This window comes from Vanellus vanellus (genome assembly GCF_965231255.1).
Source record: "Vanellus vanellus genome assembly, chromosome: 1".
NCBI lineage: Eukaryota > Metazoa > Chordata > Aves > Charadriiformes > Charadriidae > Vanellus > Vanellus vanellus.
Window position 1 is genome coordinate 148898915 of NC_138905.1, and position 24400 is coordinate 148923314.

Genomic DNA, 24400 nt, shown 5'->3' on the forward strand with positions numbered 1-24400 from the left:
CACAAACTCAGTTTCTTTTCTTTCCTTCTTTCATCTTTTGTCTTAATCAACCACCAATTTTAAAAACCCATTTCCATGACTGTATAAAAAATTATTCAGATGCTATGCCAGAATCCATTCTGCGATATAAAAAGCAAATAGAACAGTCCTTTGGTTTTGCCCTCCTTAATGCAAGGTTGAAACAGAAGAACGTTTCCCTTTTAAAGGGAAGGACAATGCATTTTATTTTTAAAAAGCACCAGAGCTCACAAACAGAACACACACAACTCCCAGACCAGTTGGCTGTAGGAACAAGGTAAAGTACAGATTAGAACCTGCATGAATGGGACACTTCAAGTCCCTGAAAGGAAGTTGTTTAGGATTTTGACTCACAGGCAGGACTAAGCGCTAGTAATAATAAAAGTTTATTTGATAACCAGCCAAAGAGGGGAACTTTGGAAATCTGCCAACAGAAACATAACTGACAAGATTAACAGAACTACCCTTTTTCCTTTAATTCTGTGCGGTAAATAGATAACCTAATAAACTACACAAAAGGGAAATTGTTTGGCTCTGTTCCATTGCCACAAAAAAACACAGGAAACATCAAAAGAACAGGCAAGGAATTACAGCTTGTCTTGTATATTCTATTTAGTATTTTCTCTCAAAATAAATCAGGTGCCATAACATGGCCCTGTGAATACTTAAAAAGTGAAACATAGAGGATACTAACAGGGTTTCTCTTGCTGTATTTAAGAGCTTTTCTATAAACAAATGAGAATGACAAAAAACTGAAAAGATCTTCCAGCACATCATCATCATCTCATTGCCTGGATATACACACATGTATATAGTTATTAACTCAGTGGATATTTAAAATTGTAGTGTGTCTGGCAGCACTTCATTTGAAAGATGTGTTTATCTGTGGTAATCACAAAGTACACTGGTGGTATACCAGCCTGCCTGAAGATAAAGCGATTGTTACGTCATTTTTTTCCTCCCAACACTCACATGCAATGCAGTGGCTCATCCAGGGTAATGAGCAAAAATCCTCTATGCTGTGTATTTTCTTGGTTTAAAATTTCGGCCATGAAAAAAACAAACCCTTGTCAGTCTGCAAAATTCTAAATGTTTTTTGCTACCTATTTCACCTGTGTTCTTTTAATTTTTTAGTCAATGGTAGTTGATATTAACAATAAACAGGAATAAAAGGATCTGCACTCCCAGGCTCAAACCAGGTTGGAACATTTCATTGGCAGAGTTTAAATAAATGTGAAAAAACTTTAAGTGTTCAACTTTCACCTGGATTTTCCCGTCCTGTCTTCCCCTCATTAATTTTCCTAACAGAACTTTATTACTGAAAGTATATTTTCTATCAAATCAATCAATGGCACCTTCAAACACCATAAGTACTAATTCTGACGTGAAACCTACTCTGGTCTCTGCTGTTATGTTCTATAAGATGACCAGAACTTTTAAAAACTATTATAGACTCCACTGGGCAGATCCATAGGTAGGATGCTTTGGTGTAGGGCTTGAAACAATGGACATGCAACAAGTTGTTACAGATTTACAACTGCTGGAGACCTAGTCCAAGACAGCTCTTGGTACGTCTGGGACACAAATCCTGTTTCTAATTCATGTTAGAAGCTACTCCATTTAAAAACTGGCATTGTACAAGCCAGCAGGATGCCAATAATTTACTTTAAGTACTTTATACTGCACAGCAAGAGAGAAATCCTGCAGTTTCCACACTGACAGCTACAACTGAATTCTGGCTGGTAAATAAGCGCCAGACTTGGCCCTGTAAATCTTTGCTATTTTTCTTATGACTGCTGCTGACCAAAGACATACCTTAATGTATACTTTGAGAAGTGGCATTTTGAAAAGGGGCGGAGGGAGGTGGGAGGCAGGGCAGGAGGGGAGAGAGGGAGGGTGGGAAGGCCTATGAGTTCACATAGTGGACCTTCTCTGACTATACACTACTGACTATTTTATTAAAAAAAAGTCTTCTTAAGAGAATCTAATACATAAAGCCTGTATAAATCAAGGACATAATGTCAGGTGGGAAAGGTTTTGCTTTTCCCCCCCTAAGAGTCTCTCTTCTCTAGGGCAATAAAAATATTATAAAACTAACTGTCCCCCAGAGCCTTGAAAAGACATTTTCAGTCTTTTCATATTAAAAAACTCCTAGCATCCATAACTCAAGGTACCAGGCACCCACAGTTGCCCTTGGTTTACGTCAGGGTTAAAAGGGCTCATGATGCCTAAAAAAAGAGATTTATTAAATAAGTGGTAGTTGCTTAGCCCTGATCCAGTAAAGTACAATCGGCAACCCACTTAAGCACACAGTCACGTCACATTTGGCTTCAGAGGGAAGCAAGCATTAAGTGCTTCACTACACTGCAGCTTTCAGCCACTTAAGTTTAAGATTGTTTTGGGTATATCTGGGTCCCCAGGTGGGGTGACCTGACTGCTTTTAATTACTCCCATCTTAAAAATAAATAAATAGTATTCATTTATGCACCACATTTCTATTTTGCAAAAACTAAAGGGATGTTCCAAGAATCAAAAACTTGTGGAGTTTTTTTATTGTTTAAAACCATTTTCTCAGTGATAGAAGGAAACAGCGTGGATAGCCAAGAAAAATATTAATGTACTTCGTCAAGCTGAAAATCATACCTGCACTGGGGCCTTATTTCCCATTGGTTTTACTAAAACCAAGAGCCCATGCTGTAAGAGCTCAAAGATTGAACCTTCACTGAACTCATACTACACTACTCTCAAATGGGAGAAGTTACAGCCATCTAGCTGTGAGAGAGTGGTATAACAGAGGCATGTTATTCAGACCTTGAAAATGCAACACAAGTGTGCGGAAGTACAAGGACAGAGGAAAGAAGACTAACAGTGGGATGAAAGTCTCCTAAATTCTGTGTTCCGAAACATTAGATTTGCAGTGCCCAACACTGCTTGGTGTGTACCCACAACAGAGATTTTCCATCACCCTTGATGGACTGCTCCATGTTCTGCTTGAGTTCTCATTCAGAAAGGCCAGCTCAACAGCACATATAAAAGGGCATATCTGAAATGTCAGGCTCCCACAGACTTCAATAACATTTGGAACAGGTCTGAAATCATTGTCACCTACAACATTGCTAAAACACATGAACTGGAGTAACCAAAGAGACCATGAACAAGGGCCCTCCCTCACCTGGACATGAGAAGTTACCAGATACCCCTTTGCACTATTCTTCAGGAAACAGTAACTTCTCAATATGCTTAGGTAACTCACGTGATATTGCAGAGGATTACCATTTCAAAATGGTCAATCTTAACAGCAAGGCACTTGTTCAGTTGTTAATTATGAACAAACCTCTGCAATTTTCAGAAGAAGCAGAAGCCATGAATGCACATACCTGGGCCAGATTCTTCCGGAGTAGGACTGCAATCTGCACAGAAATGGAGGGGCAACATGCATGATTAAAGAGCAGCAACACAGTCTAAACATAAGCAACTCAAATGCTCATGCCAGGGTTCTCAAACACTTTCACTGAGTGAAGAGGAGCTCAGCAGAGATACTCCTTTGCCTGCAGGCACCAAGGACATGGCCTGTCTCCTCCATTCCTCCTGATCAGAGGAACACCTGGATGGGGACTTGGAGGAAAGCCAGCACCTGCTAGCTCAGGTGCTCTCTGTGGATTACCAGTAAGTGCACTGTCAATCCCCAGCAATCAACAGGGCACAATTTGAGAACCACTGGTTTAGTGCAATTATAGAATAAGCAGGCAGTAAGGCTGCTAAACAGAATAGCAAAAGACTAGCAGTAAGTTCAATGCACTTAACAGAAAATGACATTAAGGCATCCACAAGGCAAGAGTAATAAAGAAAAAGTACTTTGCTATCTTAGACACATTTCTGTTATATAATTTCTGAAATAGTTAACACAAGCATTAAATTGTATATTAAGGGCTGAAACCTCACCAGTGAAGCCTGTGAGTGTTCCACACTCACTTCAATGGGAAGAACAAGCTGTCAGACAAAAATACACTACAGTGCAATGCAAACAGTAAAAAAATAATACACACCCTGTTATAGCAAGTCTTGCATTAATGAAAAGTAGTTTATTCAGCTAACAGGATTTAAGATTCTGTTGTTTGTATCCAGATTCACTAGTCAGTGAATTACAAATTTGAAAATAACAACAAAATATCAAATTCAATTGTGTGCATTAGGACAATCAGCTGAGCTAGACAATCCAACATAAAAACCTCTCAGTAAATTAAAACTCATCATGTTCATTAAAGAAGCTATATGCCCCCATGCGATTTTAGTAATGAGTACCTATGCCTATAACGAAAATAAATGTTAAGAGAATTTCTTAAGTCTCCCTTCTACTATTTCAGGCAGTATTTTCTTTCACAAACATTTATTTCTAGAGAGATCCTCTGAAGTCCTTCAATAACATTCTACTATCTCCCTCTTACCATTTCTGGAACTATCTTGGTTTGCTGTTTTTCACATTGCTTTAAAAAAAACCCCAACGATGTGCTTTTTTGCAAGTCTGCTCTCTACTCAGTGTCATTTATTCAAAACTCAGAATTACTAACAGAAAAATTGTTAGTTCTTTGAATACATGACAAGGAAAAACTTTAAAATGTTGTGATTCTGAACTCAGAGAAAGGATCATCTTTGTCACTGAACTATTCCCATGATCAGTTGGGGAAAGTGACAGTGAAAGGGAATTCATAGAATCACAGAATGGTTTGGGTTGGAAGGGACCTTTAAAGGTCATCTAGTCCAACCCCCGCCCCTGCAATGAGCAGGGACATCTTCAACAAGATCAGGTTGCTCAGAGCCCCGTCCAACCTGACCTTGAATGCTTCCAGGGATGGGGCATCTACCACCTCTCTGGGCAACCTGTTCCAGAGTTTCATCACCCTCATTGTAAAAAATTTGTTCCTTATATCTAGTCTAAATTTACCCTATTTTAGTTTAAAACCCTTTAACAGGCCAGATATGGCGTGGAGTCAAGGAAAGTACCTTAGTGGAAAAATTCCCACTGATTTCAGTAAGATCAGGTTTTTTTTTCACAGTATTGAACCTGTTCCTCTGTCAAAAATACTGACCATTAATTAGGAACTACATCTGATGAGAATGTGATCATATATTCAGATTTCCCTTGCTTACAATAAACTTCCCAAGAGCAATTCAAATTGCTCGTTAAGACCTACGAACAATGTTTGTCCCAGAAACCTACCTAAGAAACAGGATCCTCTCTAGGATTTTTTAAGTTAAATTCACCCAACATTGGTTGACAGTCAGACTTCAGATCTAGTCCTTACACTTAGGAAGCACTGGGAAGCAAGCCTCTTAGCTTTAAAGCTAAAGTGTCAAGATCCAGAGTAGATTTAAAAGACTGACTAAAAATGAAAGAAAATGATTTTTTTAAGATGATTACAGCATTGAATTTTCTTGGGAAAAGCTTCCGGTATTACCCACCACAGATTTTTCTTGTTCTGTTTTAATATTAAAAGCCTATAACTTTTAATCATTGATATGAAGCTGCATACATATAAAACTTTATGTAAATTAGCTAGCAAACAAAAACATTTAAAGTTATCAAACCAATAGAAGAAATTTAGTCAAAGATTAATAGCAAACACATTCTGAAACAAGAACCAATTCTCCTATTCCTTTATAATACACAAAAATGTCAGTTTAATCTAGAAAAACATGGCCATTTAAGATACTAAGCAAATCATATCTAACATAAACAAAGCTACACAAAAATGTATTAACATTTATTTTTACTTCCTTCTTGCTTTCTTTTTCTTATGGTACTGCCTTCCACTGCAACATTAACAATGGGATGGACATGAAGTCACAGACACACGTAAAGGACAAAGGGCCATCAAACAGTAAGACAGAACAGAAAAAGGAAATGAAAGCATAAATCTTTCTAGAGCTTTTTTTGAAATTGAAAAATCTTTCTAGAGCTTAGCTTGGCACAGCTGCTCTATGAAGTGGCCAAATCATAGTGACCACATGTAAAGAATGTGAGAATAAATCAAATAAGTACATATGTAAATTAAATAATTCTGAAATTTAATGCACGGCTGCAAAACCGTCAACCTAAACTGATAAGAACATCTTTCACATGCTCATGGCATTATGCTGGATTCAATCCAGCACCCACTCTACCTCAAATTTTGATAGGATTATTCCACTGAGAGCTTGCACTGCCGATTCGTACCTTCCACCGAAAAGAAGTGTAACTAATTGAGTGCCTCAGCCCCACAGCTTTTGACAATTTGGGTTAAAATTTGCTTTAAACTCCAGTAGGTTTATCCAAGCTCAGCTCAGTATAACAGGACTTCTTGGCTCCCCTCCTGTGCTTTGGCAGCCCAGCTGGGACCATTAGTGTTGCAGTAGTGCCTGCACTTCTCATGTTCTATTCATCTTTTACAGAGGTTTACTGCAATAAGCTTTGATTGCTGCAAAGAAGCTGAAGCCAACAGGAAAGCTACCAGAGGTGGTGTTTGACATACACTAACCCAAACACCTGTTTTACCAGCTTAAAACACCCAGCATGAAAACCAATGCCACTGTCATCAATGGATTTGGCAATGATTTCAGTGGGATCAGGATTTCAAAATAAATAATAGGCTTACCAGCTCCCAGTACACCACCGTCCCTTTCTGCCTGACATCAGTGCTTAACACCACCACTGAACTAAAAACACACGGAAGGACATAATGGAGGCTTAGGAATGATGCCAGCGCACAGCAAGAAAGCAGCAGTGAGAAGCAGTGACTGGCATACGCACTTGTCTTTGTGAGAGAACGGCATGCACAGGATGGTGTGGATGAAGGTGGTGGTGAGGATGATGAAGATGGTGAGGACACATTTAAATCTTCTGGATTTATCCAGTAGGCACGAGTGTCCCGATTACCTTTCTTACTAGTACAGCTGATATCGCACTGGAAAACATCTTCGCAGCTGTCACTTTGCAAGCGCTCCTTCTGGAGAAGTTTGTCCACTCTCTGTATAATACACTCCAGACTTTTGTCAACATTCAACCAAACTTTCTCCTTAAAAGAAAACATTTATTTCTCAATTTAAAAAGAAAAGAGACACTGGGTAACAAATTCCCTGGCAATGTATTTCCTCCTGTGATTCTAGTCACAATTCCTTTGCAAAGTTTCCTCTGGGGTATAACGTTTACATATGTGCACACGCAAACTCTGGATATATAAATAATGTATATTAGCACGTCAACAATATGTAGCGACATGACTAGCATGATAAATTGCAAAGCTGTTTTCTAAGTAAATTTGATGAACAATTTTAAGTGCCTCTTCCTGCACTATTATTCTAATTTCGAGCTGGCACTATCATTTATTCCTGAAACTCATGTTTGACATAATAATTGTATACAATCACACATCTTTTTTCCTATATAACTCAGTGAATAAAGATAAAATTATTGTATTTTATTACTATCTAAATAACTGAGTTGCCTTTATTCATATCTCATTACTGTGAGTTTGACTGTAAGCCAAAGTATGTCAAAACAATTAAAACTAGCAAGGATCCATTTCCAAAATGAATTGGATCTCATTTCTAAATTGATATTTCACAATATTAATAATGGTTTTAATTAATCTTGACTATTTTTGAGATTTAATTCATTCTGTTTATATTACACAATGACAGAATTTACACAGCCCAATTCTCATTTCAATTGGCAGTGTGGTAAGGAAAACCATTTAAATTCTTTGTGCAAACAGTTTTAAAATGCTGTCCATTATCAAAACAGAGATGGACTGCAAGTTCTAAATATTTAGATGAGAATAAAACCCAGGAAGGCTGAATTCTATAGCTAACATATGCAAAATACACTTTATCTTGGAGAACTATAAGAGCCCTTTGTAGTATGGTCAGTTTTTTTACTTTAAAAGCTATTTACTTTCCATTGGAACCGACTTCAGAAAAGCCATGCACATACTGCAACAACCTCTGCTGTTTGGTAGATCCAGAAATATTTATTAAGGCCTGTTTGGATCCCCAGGCAAAGGAATAACTGAGCATAGGATGGAGGAAGCATCTTTGCTAGTTGACCAACACCTCCAAAATATTCATATTATGCCTATCTGGTGAGCAGTTAAGTAGCTTATAAACAAAAGAACACAGCAAACAAAAACTAAAAAGAAGAAAATATTCATCACTGCACTAAGCAAACATACCCACTCCTCTTCATGCCAATCCACCTGCAAAGAAGATCGGCTATTTCTTCCTGTCCATCTGGCCACAAGTGTATCTTGATCATTCCTCAGCATCACTTGCTCCCCTTCTCCAGAGGTTGGAGATGCTTTTGAAGCTATATAGTCTGGTCTTGCAGCATTCAGTCCATGTATTGAATTTGCCAACAGCTTGCAGTCACAGACTGTGACAAGTTGCCGGGTCTAAAAAACAATAAACCCCCTACATTTTAACCTTTTCATTATCCTGTACACAATTTATACTATATTCCTTCTCAGAAAGAAAAATATGAACTAGTATCATTTAACTCCTAAACCATTGTTCAGTAGGTGCCTTTAAAATCATTTTACAGAACAGCCTTAAAAAGCACCATAGGATACCAAAACACAAATGGTACATTTCCAGAGTCTGTACTACTATACTAACCTAGCAATTTTTGAAAACTTCACTAATAGATGTGCAATTCATCTTTATTTGCACTTCACTTTCCATTTAATGAAAGCTTACAACAATGCACAGACTTTGTTATATCCCACACAATAGTTTCCACACCAGAGAGACCATGCCTACCCTCCACCATCCTGCCTGAAATTATAACAAGACCTAAGAGGAGGGCTGAAGATATAACCCCTAATCGATACAAATTGTTCCCTATCGTATTTAGTGGTGTTGTATTAAAGGATTTCTGTAAGTTACGTGAATATGAAAAGCATCTGTCCTGTGCGTATATTAAAAAAAAACCCAACAAACAAGCCCTTACTACGTTACATATAGACATTGTCCAGCTGTAGACAATACCACAGATCAGTTATACACAATGTACTCATTTAGAGTGAATACTATAATAAATAATACATTTACATGTGGTCACGTTATTTTTTGCACCCTACAAAGTTGTATGCATATCCCCTCCACTAGGACAAATTATGGCAAGCTGATTGGCCATTACTGTCATTTACAACCTTCAGATCTGCTTCAGGGACTGAAAGAGTTCAGTAAAACTGTATTTGTTTTTTGTCCCTGTAAATAAGATTGTGTTCAGCTGCAGGTCCAGTCTGGTTTCTGTTAACACTCATCAAGAAATAACTGATTCACATCACTATAATTCAAGCAAAGGCTGTGTCAACATCATTCCTTATTTCACCAGTGGAAAACTACAGAAATGTTTCATTTACTTAAGTTTTGCCCAGTCGCTGCTGCTTGACAGATGAGTCAGAGGAACATTAAAAAAAAAAAAAAAAAAAAGCGGGTGGTTATGGAGAAAAGGGGAAAAGTGCATAAAAGAAAGTAAAAAATGCACATTTCTGAAATATGATGAATGAACAGAAGGAACCAGAGGACATTGCTCTCTACTGCACTCTCAAGAGGAGGTGAAGGCAAGAGTGTGTAAAGTAGGAGACTAAATAAAAAGCAACAAATTTTAAAGGCTAGTCTCATTTTGCTTTTTCTTTAGCACTTAAGACTGTACGTAGAATCATAGAATGGTTTAGGTTGGAAGAGACCTTAAAGATCATCTAGTTCCAACCCCCCTTCCACTAGACCAGGTTGCTCAAAGCGCCGTTCAACCTAGCCTTGAACACTTCCAGGGGTGGGGCTTCCACAACTTCTCTGGGCAACCCATTCTAGTGCCTCACCACTCTCATAATGAAAAATTTCTTCCTAATACCTAATCTAAATCTACCCTCTTCCAGTTTGAAGCCATTACCTCCCATCCTATCACTACATGCCCTTGTAAAAAGTCCCTCTCCCGCTTTCCTGTAGGTGCCCTCCAGATATTGTAAAGTTGCTATAAGGCCTCCCTGGAGTCTTCTCTTCTCCAGGCTGAACAACCCCAACTCTGTCAGCCTGTCTTCACAGGAGAGGTGGTCCAACCCTCTGATCATCTTCGTGGCCCTACATGTTACAATACACTACTGAACAAGGTAAAATAGATGTTTCAAGACAATCTACTGAAGATGTAATCATAGAACCATAGAATCACTTACATTGGAAAAGACATTTAAGATCATCAAGTCCAACTGTAAAGCTAATACTACCAAGTCCACCACTAAACCATGTCCCTAAGCACCACATCTACACATCTTTTAAATACCTCAGGGATGGTGACTCAACCACTTCCCTGGGCAGCCTGTTCCAATGCTTGACAACCCTTTCGGTGAAGAAATTTTTCCTCATATACAAATCTAAACCTCCCCTGGTGAAACTTGTGGCCATTTCCTTTCATCCTATCACTTGTTACTTGGGAGAAGAGACTGACCCCCACCTTGCTACAACCTCCCTTCAGGTAGTTGTAGAGAGCAATAAGGTCTCCCCTCAGCCTCCTTTTCTCCAGGATAAATGACCCCAGTACCCTCAGATGCTCCTCATAAGACTCGTGCTCTAGACCCCTCACCAGCTTTCTTGCCCTCCTCTGGACACGCTCCAACACCTCAATGTCCTTCTTGTAGTGAGGGGCCCAAAACTGAACGCGGCACTGGTGAGGCCCCACCTCGAGTACTGAGTACAGGGGGGTGATCACTTCCCTAGTCCTGCTGGCCACACTATTCCTGATACAGGCCAGGATGCTCTTGGCCTTCTTGGCCACCTGGGCGCACTGCTGGCTCATGTTCAGCTGGCTGTCAATCAATACCCCCAGGTCCTTTTCTGCCGGGCAGCTTTCCAGCCACTCTTCCCCAAGCCTGTAGTGCTGCATGGGGTTGTTGGGACCCAAGTGCAGGACCCAGCACTTGGCCTTGTTGAACCTCATACCATTGGCCTCGGCCCATCAATCCAGCCTGTCCAGATCCCTCTGTAGAGCCTTCCTACCCTCATACCCTCCTACCCTTCCTCAACACTCCCACCCAACTTGGTGTCATCTTCAAATTTAGTAAGGGCGCACTCAATCCCCCCATCCAGGTCATTGATAAAGATATTAAACAGAACCCGCCCCAATACTGAACCCTGTGGAACACCACTTGTGACCAGGTGCCAACTGCATTTAACTCCATTCACCATAACTCTGTGGGCCCTGCGATGCAGCCAGTTTTTTACCCAGAGAAGAGTATGCCCGTCCCAGTCATGAGCAGCCAGTTTCTCCAGGACAATGCTGTGGCAATACAGAAAAAAAATACACTGTGCTTCAGTGTGGAAATGTGCTGTTCTCCTACCTTGTCTGCTAGGATGGCGAGTGTTCTTTCAAGGCCATTAGCTGATCTATCCTTGGCAGCTCTTGAGAGCCTTTCTGCATAGTAACTGACTTGTGTTTTCAGGGTGTTGATTTGTGCAATGATTTCCTTTGCTCTAACAATGTCCTGTGGGATGTATATTATAGACTGGGAACCTGTTGAAGTGCTGAAAAATAAAGACTGATTTTAGGGGAAAAATTGATCTAGCAGTATAAACATTACAGTAGCATGCTGGGAAATTAATGGCAGACAACAAAAATTTACCTAACTAGCAATCAACAGTGAGAGGCCAGTGGGCAATTGCACAGCAGGAACACGATCCTAGAGCCTTCTCTGCCTTTTCTGAAAGCATTCAGATGCAAATTTACTAATCCCTTGTGCCAAGGGACAGTGGGCAGAACTTGTATACCAGAGGGACAGTTTTGCTGAGGAGAATGTAGATGATTGATAGATTTTGCCATCAGAGACAGAACCACTGTTTACAGATATAGCTTGCCCCACTCTCCCTCTCCTTACAACACAGATGCTTCACTGAGGCCTGGATTACAAACCTGTTTTATCGTATAGCTACTAGCACCATGAAAAGAAAATCTGCACTCCTTCTAACACAGAAATGCCACCCAGATCCGTAATGCAAACACTGAGGTATTAACAAAAATCCTTCTGTTAATATATTTTTTCCTCAATTGCAGGCCTCATTCAAGTTACACCAGCAAAAGCAATCTTATGACATATAAAAGACAAAGTATATCTCCAGGCTAAATCCAAGGACTCTGTCCTTGGTGTAGCTTCTGTTACGACACACTTACTATACTAAACTAAGGACATGATGTAACTCTCCCTATTATAAACTCAGCTGTATAAAGCAATACCAAATTTTGTCCTTTTCCAAATAGTAGGCGAAATAAACTATACCAATAAAACATATCTTTATATTGGGACAGCGCAGCTCCACTAAGACTGCTTACTTGGCAGTGGAGGAGAATAGTCTATGTCCTCTAAGTTTAGATGCCTACAGAAGTTGCTTATCCAGTCCAAGACAGATGCTTGGACTCCTACTGTAACTGCTGGAGAGAGAATAGCACTTCTAAAGGGTGATTTAATCCTACTTGAGAAGAGTTGTTCACAAAAGCTGCCTTTTAGCTTAGAAAATGTCTTTAAGCTGAAGTTGTGCCTTTTAGCTAACTATTTGGAATCAGCCCACCACTGCTCCCTTTGCCAGTTAATATGTTGTTTTTTTCCTCACAGTAGGAAAGCTATACATAGATCAGGCCTCTACATCAGCTCCAGCTGTGACAGGTGTGGTGCCCATTCATGACGTGGCATCAAGCATGTGGTGACACCAATTGCGTATTATCTTAATTTTACTCATTTTCTTCAATCATGAATGGCTTCAACACCGTAACAGCACAGAAGAACCTACTGTCTGCACCAATCTCAGCACTGTTTGATGGACACAGCTACACTTGAGCGACTATACAGAGAGGATTTTCTTTTCCAGGCACAGTTACCTCAGATCATGACCTCTGAGGAACGTGAATTCCTCTGCTACCCCGAGAGCAATGCTGCTAATTTCTGCAGCGCGTCTATGATGTAAGACAGGAGGGTTGCGTGGGGCATGCTTTAAAATCATTGCCACAAATACCAATTCTTGTCCCTTAACTGATATTAAGGCAAGGGGGGAACTTAATCCCAGTATCTGCCTGAGCTCCATTACAAGAAAAGATGGGGTATTTTCAAAAGATACAATGCAGAAGTGATTATTGAAAGCATTTCCTTATTTGTGTCCCTCTGGTCACCCACCTGAGTGGAGCAGAGAACAACCACTCCCCAATACTGCTACACCATACAGCAAATTAATCTTGGCTTTTAGGACTTTCACTGTACATGATTTGTGCTCTCTATTGACTGGTGATCTTAGTGACAATTCCTCTGAGCAATTTCTTTCCACGACAGTGTGGTTAACATGCGTAAAGACATATTTGGCAGGAAAGGCCATGCAGCATATTGAAATCTGATTTAAAATTATTACATTTTTAATCACAAACATTTGCTGGGATGATCGGGGGAAAATTTATGGTGTAAAGTTCACATATATTTACTTTCCAACCTGCAATTGCTTTTTCAAATGAACAGCTCATTGTACTGTATCAGCAAACTGTAAAACAGCCTTAAGCTCTCAGTGAATTAGGGGTTCAACTTTTAATATGAGTAATTTAGAGCAGAACTTCTGTGCTGTTGAACCATCAATTGTTTCCTTTTCATAGCACTGAACACCACAACATGAAGAAAAATAAACAAAAGTTACGTGAAAATGTTTAAATGAAGCCATGGGTTACAAAAAATATAAACCATGCCCAATCTATCACCGTAAAGATATAAAATACGTAGAGTTATCTTAATTATGTTCCACCTCTGGCAGAAAGTTTCTCTCTCCAGGCAGTTTTCACTGGAAATAATAGAGGAAAAGATATAAAATTCTTGTGTTCTGATCTTCAGCTTTCTAACATTTATGATCAGAGAGAGCCAGGAAGCTAGCTGTTCATTACAAACAAACATTGCAGATGAAATGAAATTCATTCACACATCATGGTCTACAAAGCAGATACAGTTACTTTGAGCACAATTAGGGATGCCATGATGCATGACATTAAAAAGCCCTGCACACTTTAAAACACACCAGATCTTTGCCAAAGAAAAGAAAGAAAAGAACAATAAAACCCAAAGAACAGAAACCCTCTCTGCAGAACTCTCAGAAACAGAAAACTCACCAACACTCCTCATAACTGCTAAAAAAACAAAAAACCAAAATAAAATTAGCAGATTGTTAGCAAGTACCAAAAGCAGAAAACAAAACAAAGAATGTTTGAGGAAATAACTTATTTGAGTCATCTTTTCAACAAGGCAGGTACACAACAATTAAACTGGTAAGCAAAAAGCCACAGATTGCCAGATGCCCATGTGTTGTTCTGGGGAAATGTTGTGGATGCACCAAGCACAGTTTTGCCAATGAAAGGAAAAAGAACTGAATGATATCTATGTAACAATGAAACTGAGGAGATGGATCTCAGTTCTACTATACTGGCTTTTATGATAACATAGACATACTTAAAAGGAAAGTTATTCTTCAAATGCTAAACCAGAAGTTTTCATGGACCCAGAAGGAACAGTTCTGTAAAGCTTAGAGGAAACGTACTGGATAGAAATTAAGCTCTCCAATCAGCTTAATTACCGGGAAGAAGGGGAAGAGGCAGGAACTTAGATATTGCAGGAGTGAGGCCCACTTCAGTAGCTAGGGTGAGCCTAGCATACGAGTGTTTCCAGGTTTATGGTTTCCTCTAGTCCCGTCCTAGTGCACTCTCTAAGTCAGGAATAATTATGCTAGGCATATGTTTGCACCAATCTTTTTATCAGTACATATACGACTGATGTTCACGGGATGCTGCTATTCACTTCTCCACTGCCCAAATTAATTCTGCAGTTGGCAGAGCCTGGTTCCCACGTCACTCCCTCCTCCCACCAGCTCTAAATCATACAAATCCTTTCTTGGAAGGGCGTCATCAAGGTCTCCTTTTCCCTGGCTACAATGATTCCTTGTGCTGCTGCTCTCATTGTTCCTTAAATTCTCCATACTGCAGCAAATGTAATGCAGACCCAGAGAGCGTTATCTCTTCCTTGGGAGCTGGAGTGGGTGGCATGCACGTGTTCCCTTTAGCATATGTGACCCTCCCAATTTCTGTCCCTTCCTCTAATACACATGATTGCACTTCCAGAGAGGTCACTAGACAGTCCCTGAAGACAGGACTGTGGAGGTCAAGTATCCTGCCTGTAGAGCAGAGGGAGGCCAGATTCAGAAGCCTAATCTGTGCATAAACCTTGAGGCAATGCAGGAAAGTCTCCAGCAATAGTCCCAGAACCCAAGTCATCAACAAGGAATTTGCCTATCAGGCACAGCTGTTCTGTACTGAAGAGTTCAGCAACAGGACCTCAAAGCTATGAGAGGGGTGAAAGTCTCCCGCAAATAATGGGTTGAAACCATGATGTAGTGCATCTGAAGAGGTTCTACAGACAAATTTTCTAATCCACAATCAGACAGAAACCAAACCCAACACCCAAAATAGCTAAACTAAATGAACCAACAAGTATTCATTTCATTAAAAAGACTAATAGAAAGGGCCCATCAGTAAACAAAGAAATATGTTAATATAAAGGGGAAACTGTTTTCTCTCTCCTTCTTTGGAAAAAAACATAGAATAATCTTCACATTGTATAGTAGAACTATTGAATGAAATGCAACAAAAACATAGAATAGAGTGATTTTCCAAATCACTGAGCATGGACCAGGAGGAAAAGGCACGATATGCTGACACAACTTCTTTTCTACTTACTGTTTCTTTGCCTCTTCAAATTTGTGCAGCTTTTTCCTCAAGCCACCTGATTTAAAGCCTTGACAATGAGCTGCTGGTGCTCCTATGGTGACTATGTCGTAGTTCTGATCTGGGATGGACAAAAAGGACTTACAAATGAAAGCTTGTAATCTTTATTGTGGACAAACAACTATGGAAATTCAAAAACTACTCTGAAAGTAATTTTTGTAAAACTTTATGGCAGTGTTTTGAAGAACACGGAAAAGTGAATTGTTTTAGAGGCCCTGGAAATCCATAAAGTACTTTTGAGGTGACAGAACTATATTTGAATGCAGGTCCTCTGTTTCTTAATCTAGGAGACTGACAGTGAAAAAGATGCCTTGAACATTGGTTTTTACACAAAACCTGCCATTACTGGAATCCCCCACATGGATACATGGGACAAGAGTGTGTCCATTGTTAGTGGGAATTACTGTTAAAAGAAGGGAAAACTTAGATTATTTATGAAGAAACAAGCTTGATGTGAACAAACTGGTGTGATTTTGCATAACTGTACGTGGTGGTTCCAGAGAAAAAGTGCACAAGCTTAACACCAAACAACAGTCAGAACCTTTGCTATTCTGCTACAATTCAAAATGACCGGAAGGGACACAGCAGCTTAATCCAATCTATTCCCTAGTACAAAGGCTGACTTGCGTCACCTAGGGTACAGTTAACATCAGAACCTAGTTTTGCCACCTGTAGAATAGCATTAATTATACTTACACCTCTTCTTTTGCAAAGAGATTTGGAATCTGAGGATAGAAGGTGCTACAAAAATGTCAAGCAGCATTAGTAACACAGAGCAGTAGTCTGTAGAAAGTTGGCTATATGGTGGAGGATGGAAATCAAAAAATGAAGAGAAAAGTAACAGAATAAAGTGAAGAAAGAGAGAAAGAAACAAATACCTGATCCTCCATCATCCTGGACTCTCATTCTCTGTATATGTAAATTCGTAGGAACAAATTCCAATTTTTTATCAGCTTTCAAGCTGCTGGCTTTAAATGAAGGACCTGAGAAATGCAGGAGAAAAGTAAGCACAAAACCCCTCTGCTTATGCTACAACATTCAAGGAGCTTCATTAATCCTTTGCTATGTGCTGAAAGTAAAGCAGAGAAAAGGAAAAAAGATGTATCTTTCTGTTACTGTTCATAATCGTTCTCTACTTTCAGGGTAAAAAAAGAGAATGAATAAAGCAGACAAATATTGCCAGATCATTAGAAAACTCACAATAAATGTTAATAAAGAAATCTAAAAATAGCATCAAACTAAAACATTCTGGGTTCTCAATTTCAGAGAAGCACTAACAATCACGGTTGAAAAGTATCACATTATGAAAAAGAAATCACCTTTATACTGGTGCAGGTCAGTTAGATTTTCCTGATAAGTTAAAATAATTGTTTGGTACTGAGTAACTATTTGTCGACGAAGGCTTTCCCAACAAGGAGACAGTTCTCCCAATTCTTCTAGTTCACAAACCCTAGGGGTGAGGCAGAGAAAAAAAAAAAAAAAAAAAAAAAAGGAAAAAGAAAAAGAGAGGTGTTTAGCTCCATTATCCACTTGACCAAGAACGAGTTTCACATTGTATCAATGTAGCATGAACTTCAGCTGACACATTGTCAATTCACTCTGGTCTACCCAGTCACCAGACCAGAATGCTTCCAAACACACATCCCAAAGGACAGCTGTTGAGCTCTACCCCCAGATACATACGTTTCTCACAGGCAGAATACACTGCCTTGCCCTCAGGAGCCTCAGATGTTGGTCAAAACCAAAGCTTCCCACCTTTCTGCAGGAGCTCTCAAACTATATGATGATTTGCAAATGATAGGCACTGCCATCATGTCAGGTGACTTGAGACAACGAGGACCTTTTTAGGCCACTTCACTGAACTTGGGTGGCTCTCAAATTAAATTGGAACTGTGACAGAGCTTAGGTGGGAGATTAGCACCTATTTGACGTTAGGTACAAGGAGTATCTGCGTTGGCCAGGTATCTACACAACAGTTTAGAAGGCCAGGCAGGGAAGGTAAGCGTTAATAAGGGTTTGGAGAGACAGAAGAAGAGCCAACAAAACCTTCATCTGAGATTCCAGATTTTAGGCATTCAGATTTCACTGTAGGTTGAATAAGGGACGACTGGGTACCCTATAGATATGAACAGGAAAAACCCCGGCTTTCCCATTACACCCCGACTGCTAGGTTTTCACTCACACATGGCAATCCTGTGTTACATATTGCTCCCCAACAGCACTGCTGAGAAAACATTCAGTGCATTTCATGTCATGCTTGTATTACTGCATTCTTGGATTAAGATATTATTTGGAGTAAAGAAAGAAGGGAAAAATCAAACAAGTCAACACCAGACACAATTCAACAACACATTACCCCAGAAAACGTAGAACAATCATCTGTCAAAAGGATCCAGCAGTTCTTTTTGCAGTTCTCTCAATATATCCCCAATCCATAGTTTTAATCAATTGTCTGTATATAATTTAAGACAGCATTTCACAGAACAATTCCTACTCCACAGTATTTAGGATACTATGAAAAGGAAGCAAATTTCCAAGAAAAACATCAGATTGCTTTGCCAATAGGCAACAGCGTAACCTATATTTATCAGTGACTTGGAAAAAGACACTTCTAGTTTCATCTTGTAAACTGCTTCTGCATAAGATGCTATTATGACTACCTTGTCAAACTCCCTGCTCAAAACTAGCCGTGCATCTGAGCCCAGTTCTCCCTGAAGTAAATTCACAGCTTAACACTTCAAGTTTACTTGTTTGTCCCATAGGGCTAAGACAGCAGGGGATGTGCATACCTAAATAATTAGGTAGTCAAAATATCCCCCTGGTTAGATGTTTCCTTTCAAAGAGCTCTGACCCAGAAGAGCTTTATGTAAGTGACAGCAGTTGTGATTATCCAAGTATATTTTAAAAGTCACCAAGATGTTAAGACAGAAGCAGCTGTGCTTGTGTAGCTGTCCAGCATTCCCCTGGGCTGCAGCACATGGAATAGAGAATAGAGGGCTTTGCCAAATCTGAGATTCTATGAATACAAAGTGTGATTGTACATGTCATTGAGGGTCACCTCAACTGAACAGAGAGAAGGGAGTCTTTCTCACTAATTAGAGAAAAGTCCTATTTACCTTTAAGCCACTCAATTCAGAGCATACAAAGTCATATTAGCAATCACCTGGGCTGTTACTAACCCTTAACTGTACACAATATATATCCATCAATCTCTATGTGATTTTAGCAAAAGCCTCTGAAAGGTCACATTTCATGGCTAATGCCTTAAGAAACTACATTGTCCACAGTCCTACAGAAAGCCACATCTTTTTTCCCCATTTGCCCTAAATTCTCCTCTTATTATCTTCAAGTCTTTAAACTACATCCATCACAGATGGCACCTTATGGGTCAGCTTGCCAACTCTTTACATTACTATGGCTGTACCTTATAATGAAGAAGTGCTTTTAAACATACTGTGAGGAAAGCTGTACAAAAACAAAGATATAAAATAAACAATGAATAATGCATGTCTAAATGCATAATGGCACATCCCAAGCCTTCTTCATCAAGGTTGTAGCAGGCAAGATACAGCATTCACTCTCTAGAATCCAAGATCTGACTACTCTTACTAAGCGCATGTCACTAAAAACCAAAACACAATAGCAGCAAAAAAAATTAAAATATCGATGTGAACTTTGGAAACTCAAACGGTTATGTCATGCATTAGTTTTTCCATGCATTACAAAAAGCCACCATCATCTTCCGGTGAGAATTTATCAGTTTTGCAAAATATGAAAATACCTGAAAGCACCATAGATTTATTCTGAATTTGCATTTTCTTGAAGCAATTAACTCTCTTCCAGGCATACAGGATAACAAGAGCACCAAGTAGTTTTACTTTTGATTAAGGTCAGGCTTAGTTAGGTCTCTAGGAGCGAATTCAAATACAGCCAAAATAAAACCCCAATACTCAAAAATACAGCTAAAAATCTTTTACCATCCCAATCTTGGCTTTTATAAAGAATACACAAACCATTATGTTTGCAAACCACAGCCTACAAATGTAGGGAAGTAAAACTCATAAATGACTATGTTGCCTGGAAGAGTTAATTGCTTCAAGAAAAAGCAAATTCAGAATAAATCTACAAAATGCTTAACAGATTTCTTTCTCCCTCCCACCTCCTAAAATGAGAAAAAGTCATTGCTGTCCTACAGTGTCTCATTTTACTTGCTTTTATTCTGTTTGCATTCTATTCAAAACTACTCTTCCAAGTCTCAAAGCCATCTCCTAACTCACTGAGTGGAGCCAGTGCTTCTGTCATCTATCTTTGCTTTGTTTTCATAGCACAGAAGTCAACTGACTTTTTCAAAGTTCACCTTCAAAATGATTTGGATTTTTCTTCTCTGTCTGCTACTCAAATTACTCATTCTGCTCAGCTGGTTTCTGTATTGTGTCTATTCCTTTCTCAAAATTCTCAGCAGCTGGAGTCTGCCAGCTGACTCTGTCATTTATAGTCTCGTCTATCCAGACTTACCCCCACCTATGAAAAGTTGAGATTTTTAATTCAACTTCATTTTTCTCTTTATATTAAAAATAAACTATGCTTAAAAAACAAAGTGTATGTAAGTATATAAATTATTATATCTATAAAAAGATAATGTGCTGGTCCTAATACAGTCACATGACTATGGAATAATATATTCTATGGCCTTATCAATACTTTTGTGAGAGGAAGAGACAACCCCGAACTGCAGCTAACGGAAGTATGATTTTAAATGTTCACTATGCCAACAATTCTCTCCCATCAGCACCTCTGTATGTTCATGTTACCATACACTCAAGCTCAAACATTATACTCCGACTTGAAATCTTACTCACTGTAACTGTAGAGTCAACAACTTTCTGCTTTTACTTTTTTTTTTTCTTCAGTGTCTCTGTGCATTAACATAGATCTATTCCTTGGTAACTCAACAGCCACGTCACTGCTGTACTACTGCACGTGTAAACTGGCACAAACTCACCTTGCTGCATCTTCTTCTAGAAGAAGCTTCACAAATTGCCTAGGGATGTGCAGCGACAGGATGCTCTCAGCCATCTGCTCCAAGATTCTCAAGTGGTTTCCATCAGTTGTTGGGAAGCGATACATTCGGCAAATGGCACCACCAAACACTAAAGAATTAAAATAATGTTATTAAAGCACAGGGTTTGAGTTAAAAGTGTACAAAGTCTCTCTTTTTCTAAAGTAAATGGCTTTGATTCACTAATGTGTTGTAACACACTGCTGTAAAGATCTTGTTTAACCAGGCATGAGTATAGCTTTCCAAGCATAGTCATTCTGCAATGACCATTTTTCCAATGTTTGCAGGAAAAGCCTCCAAGTGATTTAAAACACTGGTAAAGAAATTAAATACATATTCAACTTTTGAAATGCTTTTTCTTCATTTTTACGTACTGCGCATTTTCCTCTCATGCAATCATTTGCTGGAAAACTAACCTTTCTTCAAGACTTCTTTTTTTAAAGCAACTGCTTTCCTCTGTCCCTCCCCTCATCCCCCAACGATTGCTTAGGAGTAGGCTACCAAATTGCACATAAAATTTTATACTACGGTCATCTCAATGACAAAAGTTCACTTCTGCTGTTTTCACTATACAAAATAGTGCTGCTGATAAAATAATTTATTCTTGTATGACCCTCAAAGGGCTGCTCAGTCAGCAGCTCGTTCCTATTCAAATGAGACATCTGCTTAAACGCCCCGGGGCCACAGGCAGACAGCAAGAGATTAGCTTTTACTGATGCCTAAAGCTTACTTGTTACAGCCCACAGCAGCTTACCAGATTTCAGCAGTGCATCTTTCCGTAATGAAGCATATTTGGATCTGATTCCTAAAGATTCTGTTAAACTTTCATCAACTGGCAACACAGTCTAAACAAAAATAAAACCCACAAATAGTAAAGAATAAAACCTCAGTGCCAGGGCAACATGCAGTGATGACCTGATTACACAGACTTGAAAGAAATATTCAACATAACGCATGGTTAAAATAAATATTTCAAATATGTTTACTGTGGACAAAAAATACTGCAGGCTGAAATAATAAATCCACTTAAACCCTCCAATCTAAGCATTTCTATTTACTTCTACTGCACAGTTCAAAATGCTGTAAACGTTTTCACCCAGCCCTTCAACTACTTTATGCTAGCACAGCTCCAGAGTCCTTAAAGGTACTGCACCAGTATGTGGCAGCTACAGGTCTGGTTGGATACAAAGTTGTACTAATTCACATTGTGACTGTGATACACAGATATGAGTGCAATTATCACCAGGATATTCAGAACACAAGGTTTAAAGAATTAAACATATGTCTAGGCTGAGAAAGCATTATACATACCTGCCCTCAGACAAATATTTGGGGATCAGAAAAAAAAAAAATAAAATCCAATATTCAAGTAGCCTGTTCAGTTTTATTACAATTTTTTGAGTGGCCTGTGAAAATTCTGGAAATTCCCCGAGCATCCCCATTACAGCTTTGCTTAATGTCACCTTCCAATTCACAATGTGAACTGGAACACCATATCTTTGTGAAACTGGTTATCAGTGTACCAAGTGTACCAGTGTACAGTACTGCAAGCCTACTCTGATGAAGGGCATAAGCATCTGAAGCTAAAGCTTAATCACTGCAAACTAAAATTTTCCCCAAGTCTTTTAACACCAAACATGAGCAGCAAGAGCTCTGCAAAATAAAAAATTGCTTCGTCACCATTAGGCTGCTTTTTACAGTACTTTGAAATTGTAAAGCACTACTAAATATGGAGATGGACAGGAAAGTTGACAGCAGATGTCAACCTAGCTTTTTTCAATGCTGGCAATAAATTGGTGTTTTTCTGAATTTGATACAATGCTTATACTCACCCTTCCATTAATTGTATCAGGTGATCTTGTCACTGGAGGCCTTTGGTCAGTTTTTTCCTCCATTTGCCATCCAATAACTGTAATGTTACCTACACGGTCACTTTCAGCCGACCTGCAACAAACACTCTGCGTTGAGATTTTTTTGGAGGTGGACCTGTTTATCAACAAGGGAACACTTATAAAAGACTATTAATCTTCAAACTTAATGAACATTTTAAACAGGAAGCTTTTCTTGTTGCTTATTCCAACAAGAAATTTTCCCCCTCATTCAGCAGGGATGCTGTACAGACCTCCTAATTGAAGGCAAGCTAAAACTGTGCATGTGTTTCAATACTTCTGTAAAACCAGAAAGAGTTCAGATTTTACAACTAGCCTGTTGTAGGCAAAAGCAGCTTGCATTGTGAACATTAACAGGGAGCAGATAATTGGATGTACATACACACGCACACGTGTGTGTGCCTGTCCATCTGAATGTCTGAAACCGAACTTTTTACCTCTCAATCTGAAGCCTGCTACTTGCTAGCTGCAACTGGTACAGTTGCAACTGGTAAATTTTGATAATGCATGGACTAAATAGAAGTAGCACATCCCAAATCTTCCACTTAATTAGGAAGTCTGTCAAGGCCACCAGCTAGGAGGCTGATCACATATTGTGCATCTGCAGATAGACTGTTTAGATTGGGAAAACTGGGGGCCTGATATTCCAGAAAGAAAAGCTGATGCTAAAAAGAAGGATCCTAAAAAGTGCTCTAGGAAGAAAAAGGTGAAGCTTCTCAATGGAGGAAAGATCCCTGATGTGAGGAAGATCCTGGAGATCAGGGAGTTGCGTGGAAACAAATGCCAGAGATCCCTGGCCACTAACAGCTGAGACAGGTCACTAACAGCTGAGGAGCTGCACAGCACAAACTGACACAAGTTTCTGCACCACGCTCCCAGATCAGCAGCCACCTCCTTGCTGGGGAGGGAAGCTGAAACCGTATGAACACATGACTGAGGGGGGAGTGAGTGAGTCAGAGACAGAGAATCAAGTGGGGTAAAAGCTCTAATCTTGATGGTTTTTAAATACACACCAGCACCAAAATGTAAATATATACTTGATATCAAAACAAGAGGGTTTAATAACTTAGTCATGAAATAATAAATGTAACAGAATAACCATGTCTAACATACAACCATGAAACTCCTGCCATCACATTCCTTTTCTTCATCTCCCTCAAAACACCTCATCTTCACACCTATGATAAATTAGACTCTTTTACCTACCATCAATGTCAATCTTTTGTTGCCTTTTCTGACTCTTTTCCCTCACCTGCTCCCCCCTGTTAAATCATGCCAATTTTTTCTTTACAACGCATTGTGAAAAAGCCAAAAGCCTTACTCATCTCTTTTCTTAGCATAAAAAGCTTTTCCCGTGCTTTGTTAGTTGTGTCCAGGCTAAGAAATTTCTGCAAGTTTATCACAGTCACTGTTTCTGGTACTGATTATGCTGATACTACCACCACCCATCCTCCTCAGTCTCTCTGATTATGCTTACCCCCTTCAACTGACTTGCCCTTGCCTTCTCTTGACAGGGATGCCTGTCCTACTTTCAACAAATACTACTACAATGTGCATTTACACATCAGAGCTCTCTTTCCTTAATCTCACTTTGCTCTCTTCATTCTTCTC

At 39.3% G+C, this 24400-nt stretch overlaps 1 protein-coding gene across 1 annotated transcript in view; it reads right to left on the bottom strand.

The window, feature by feature from the left end:
- Positions 1–24400, bottom strand: part of INPP4A (inositol polyphosphate-4-phosphatase type I A) — a 137399-nt gene that overhangs the window by 21731 nt on the left and 91268 nt on the right. Inside the window, exons 10-20 of the mRNA XM_082496840.1 lie at positions 22733–22844; positions 21655–21745; positions 20844–20991; positions 17161–17291; positions 16720–16824; positions 15794–15902; positions 14177–14191; positions 11388–11571; positions 8226–8444; positions 6806–7070; positions 3396–3428 (exon numbers count right to left, since the gene is read on the bottom strand). Of these exons, the coding sequence (XP_082352966.1) occupies positions 3396–3428; positions 6806–7070; positions 8226–8444; positions 11388–11571; positions 14177–14191; positions 15794–15902; positions 16720–16824; positions 17161–17291; positions 20844–20991; positions 21655–21745; positions 22733–22844 (1412 nt within the window). The remainder of the gene's footprint in view (positions 1–3395; positions 3429–6805; positions 7071–8225; positions 8445–11387; positions 11572–14176; positions 14192–15793; positions 15903–16719; positions 16825–17160; positions 17292–20843; positions 20992–21654; positions 21746–22732; positions 22845–24400) is intronic.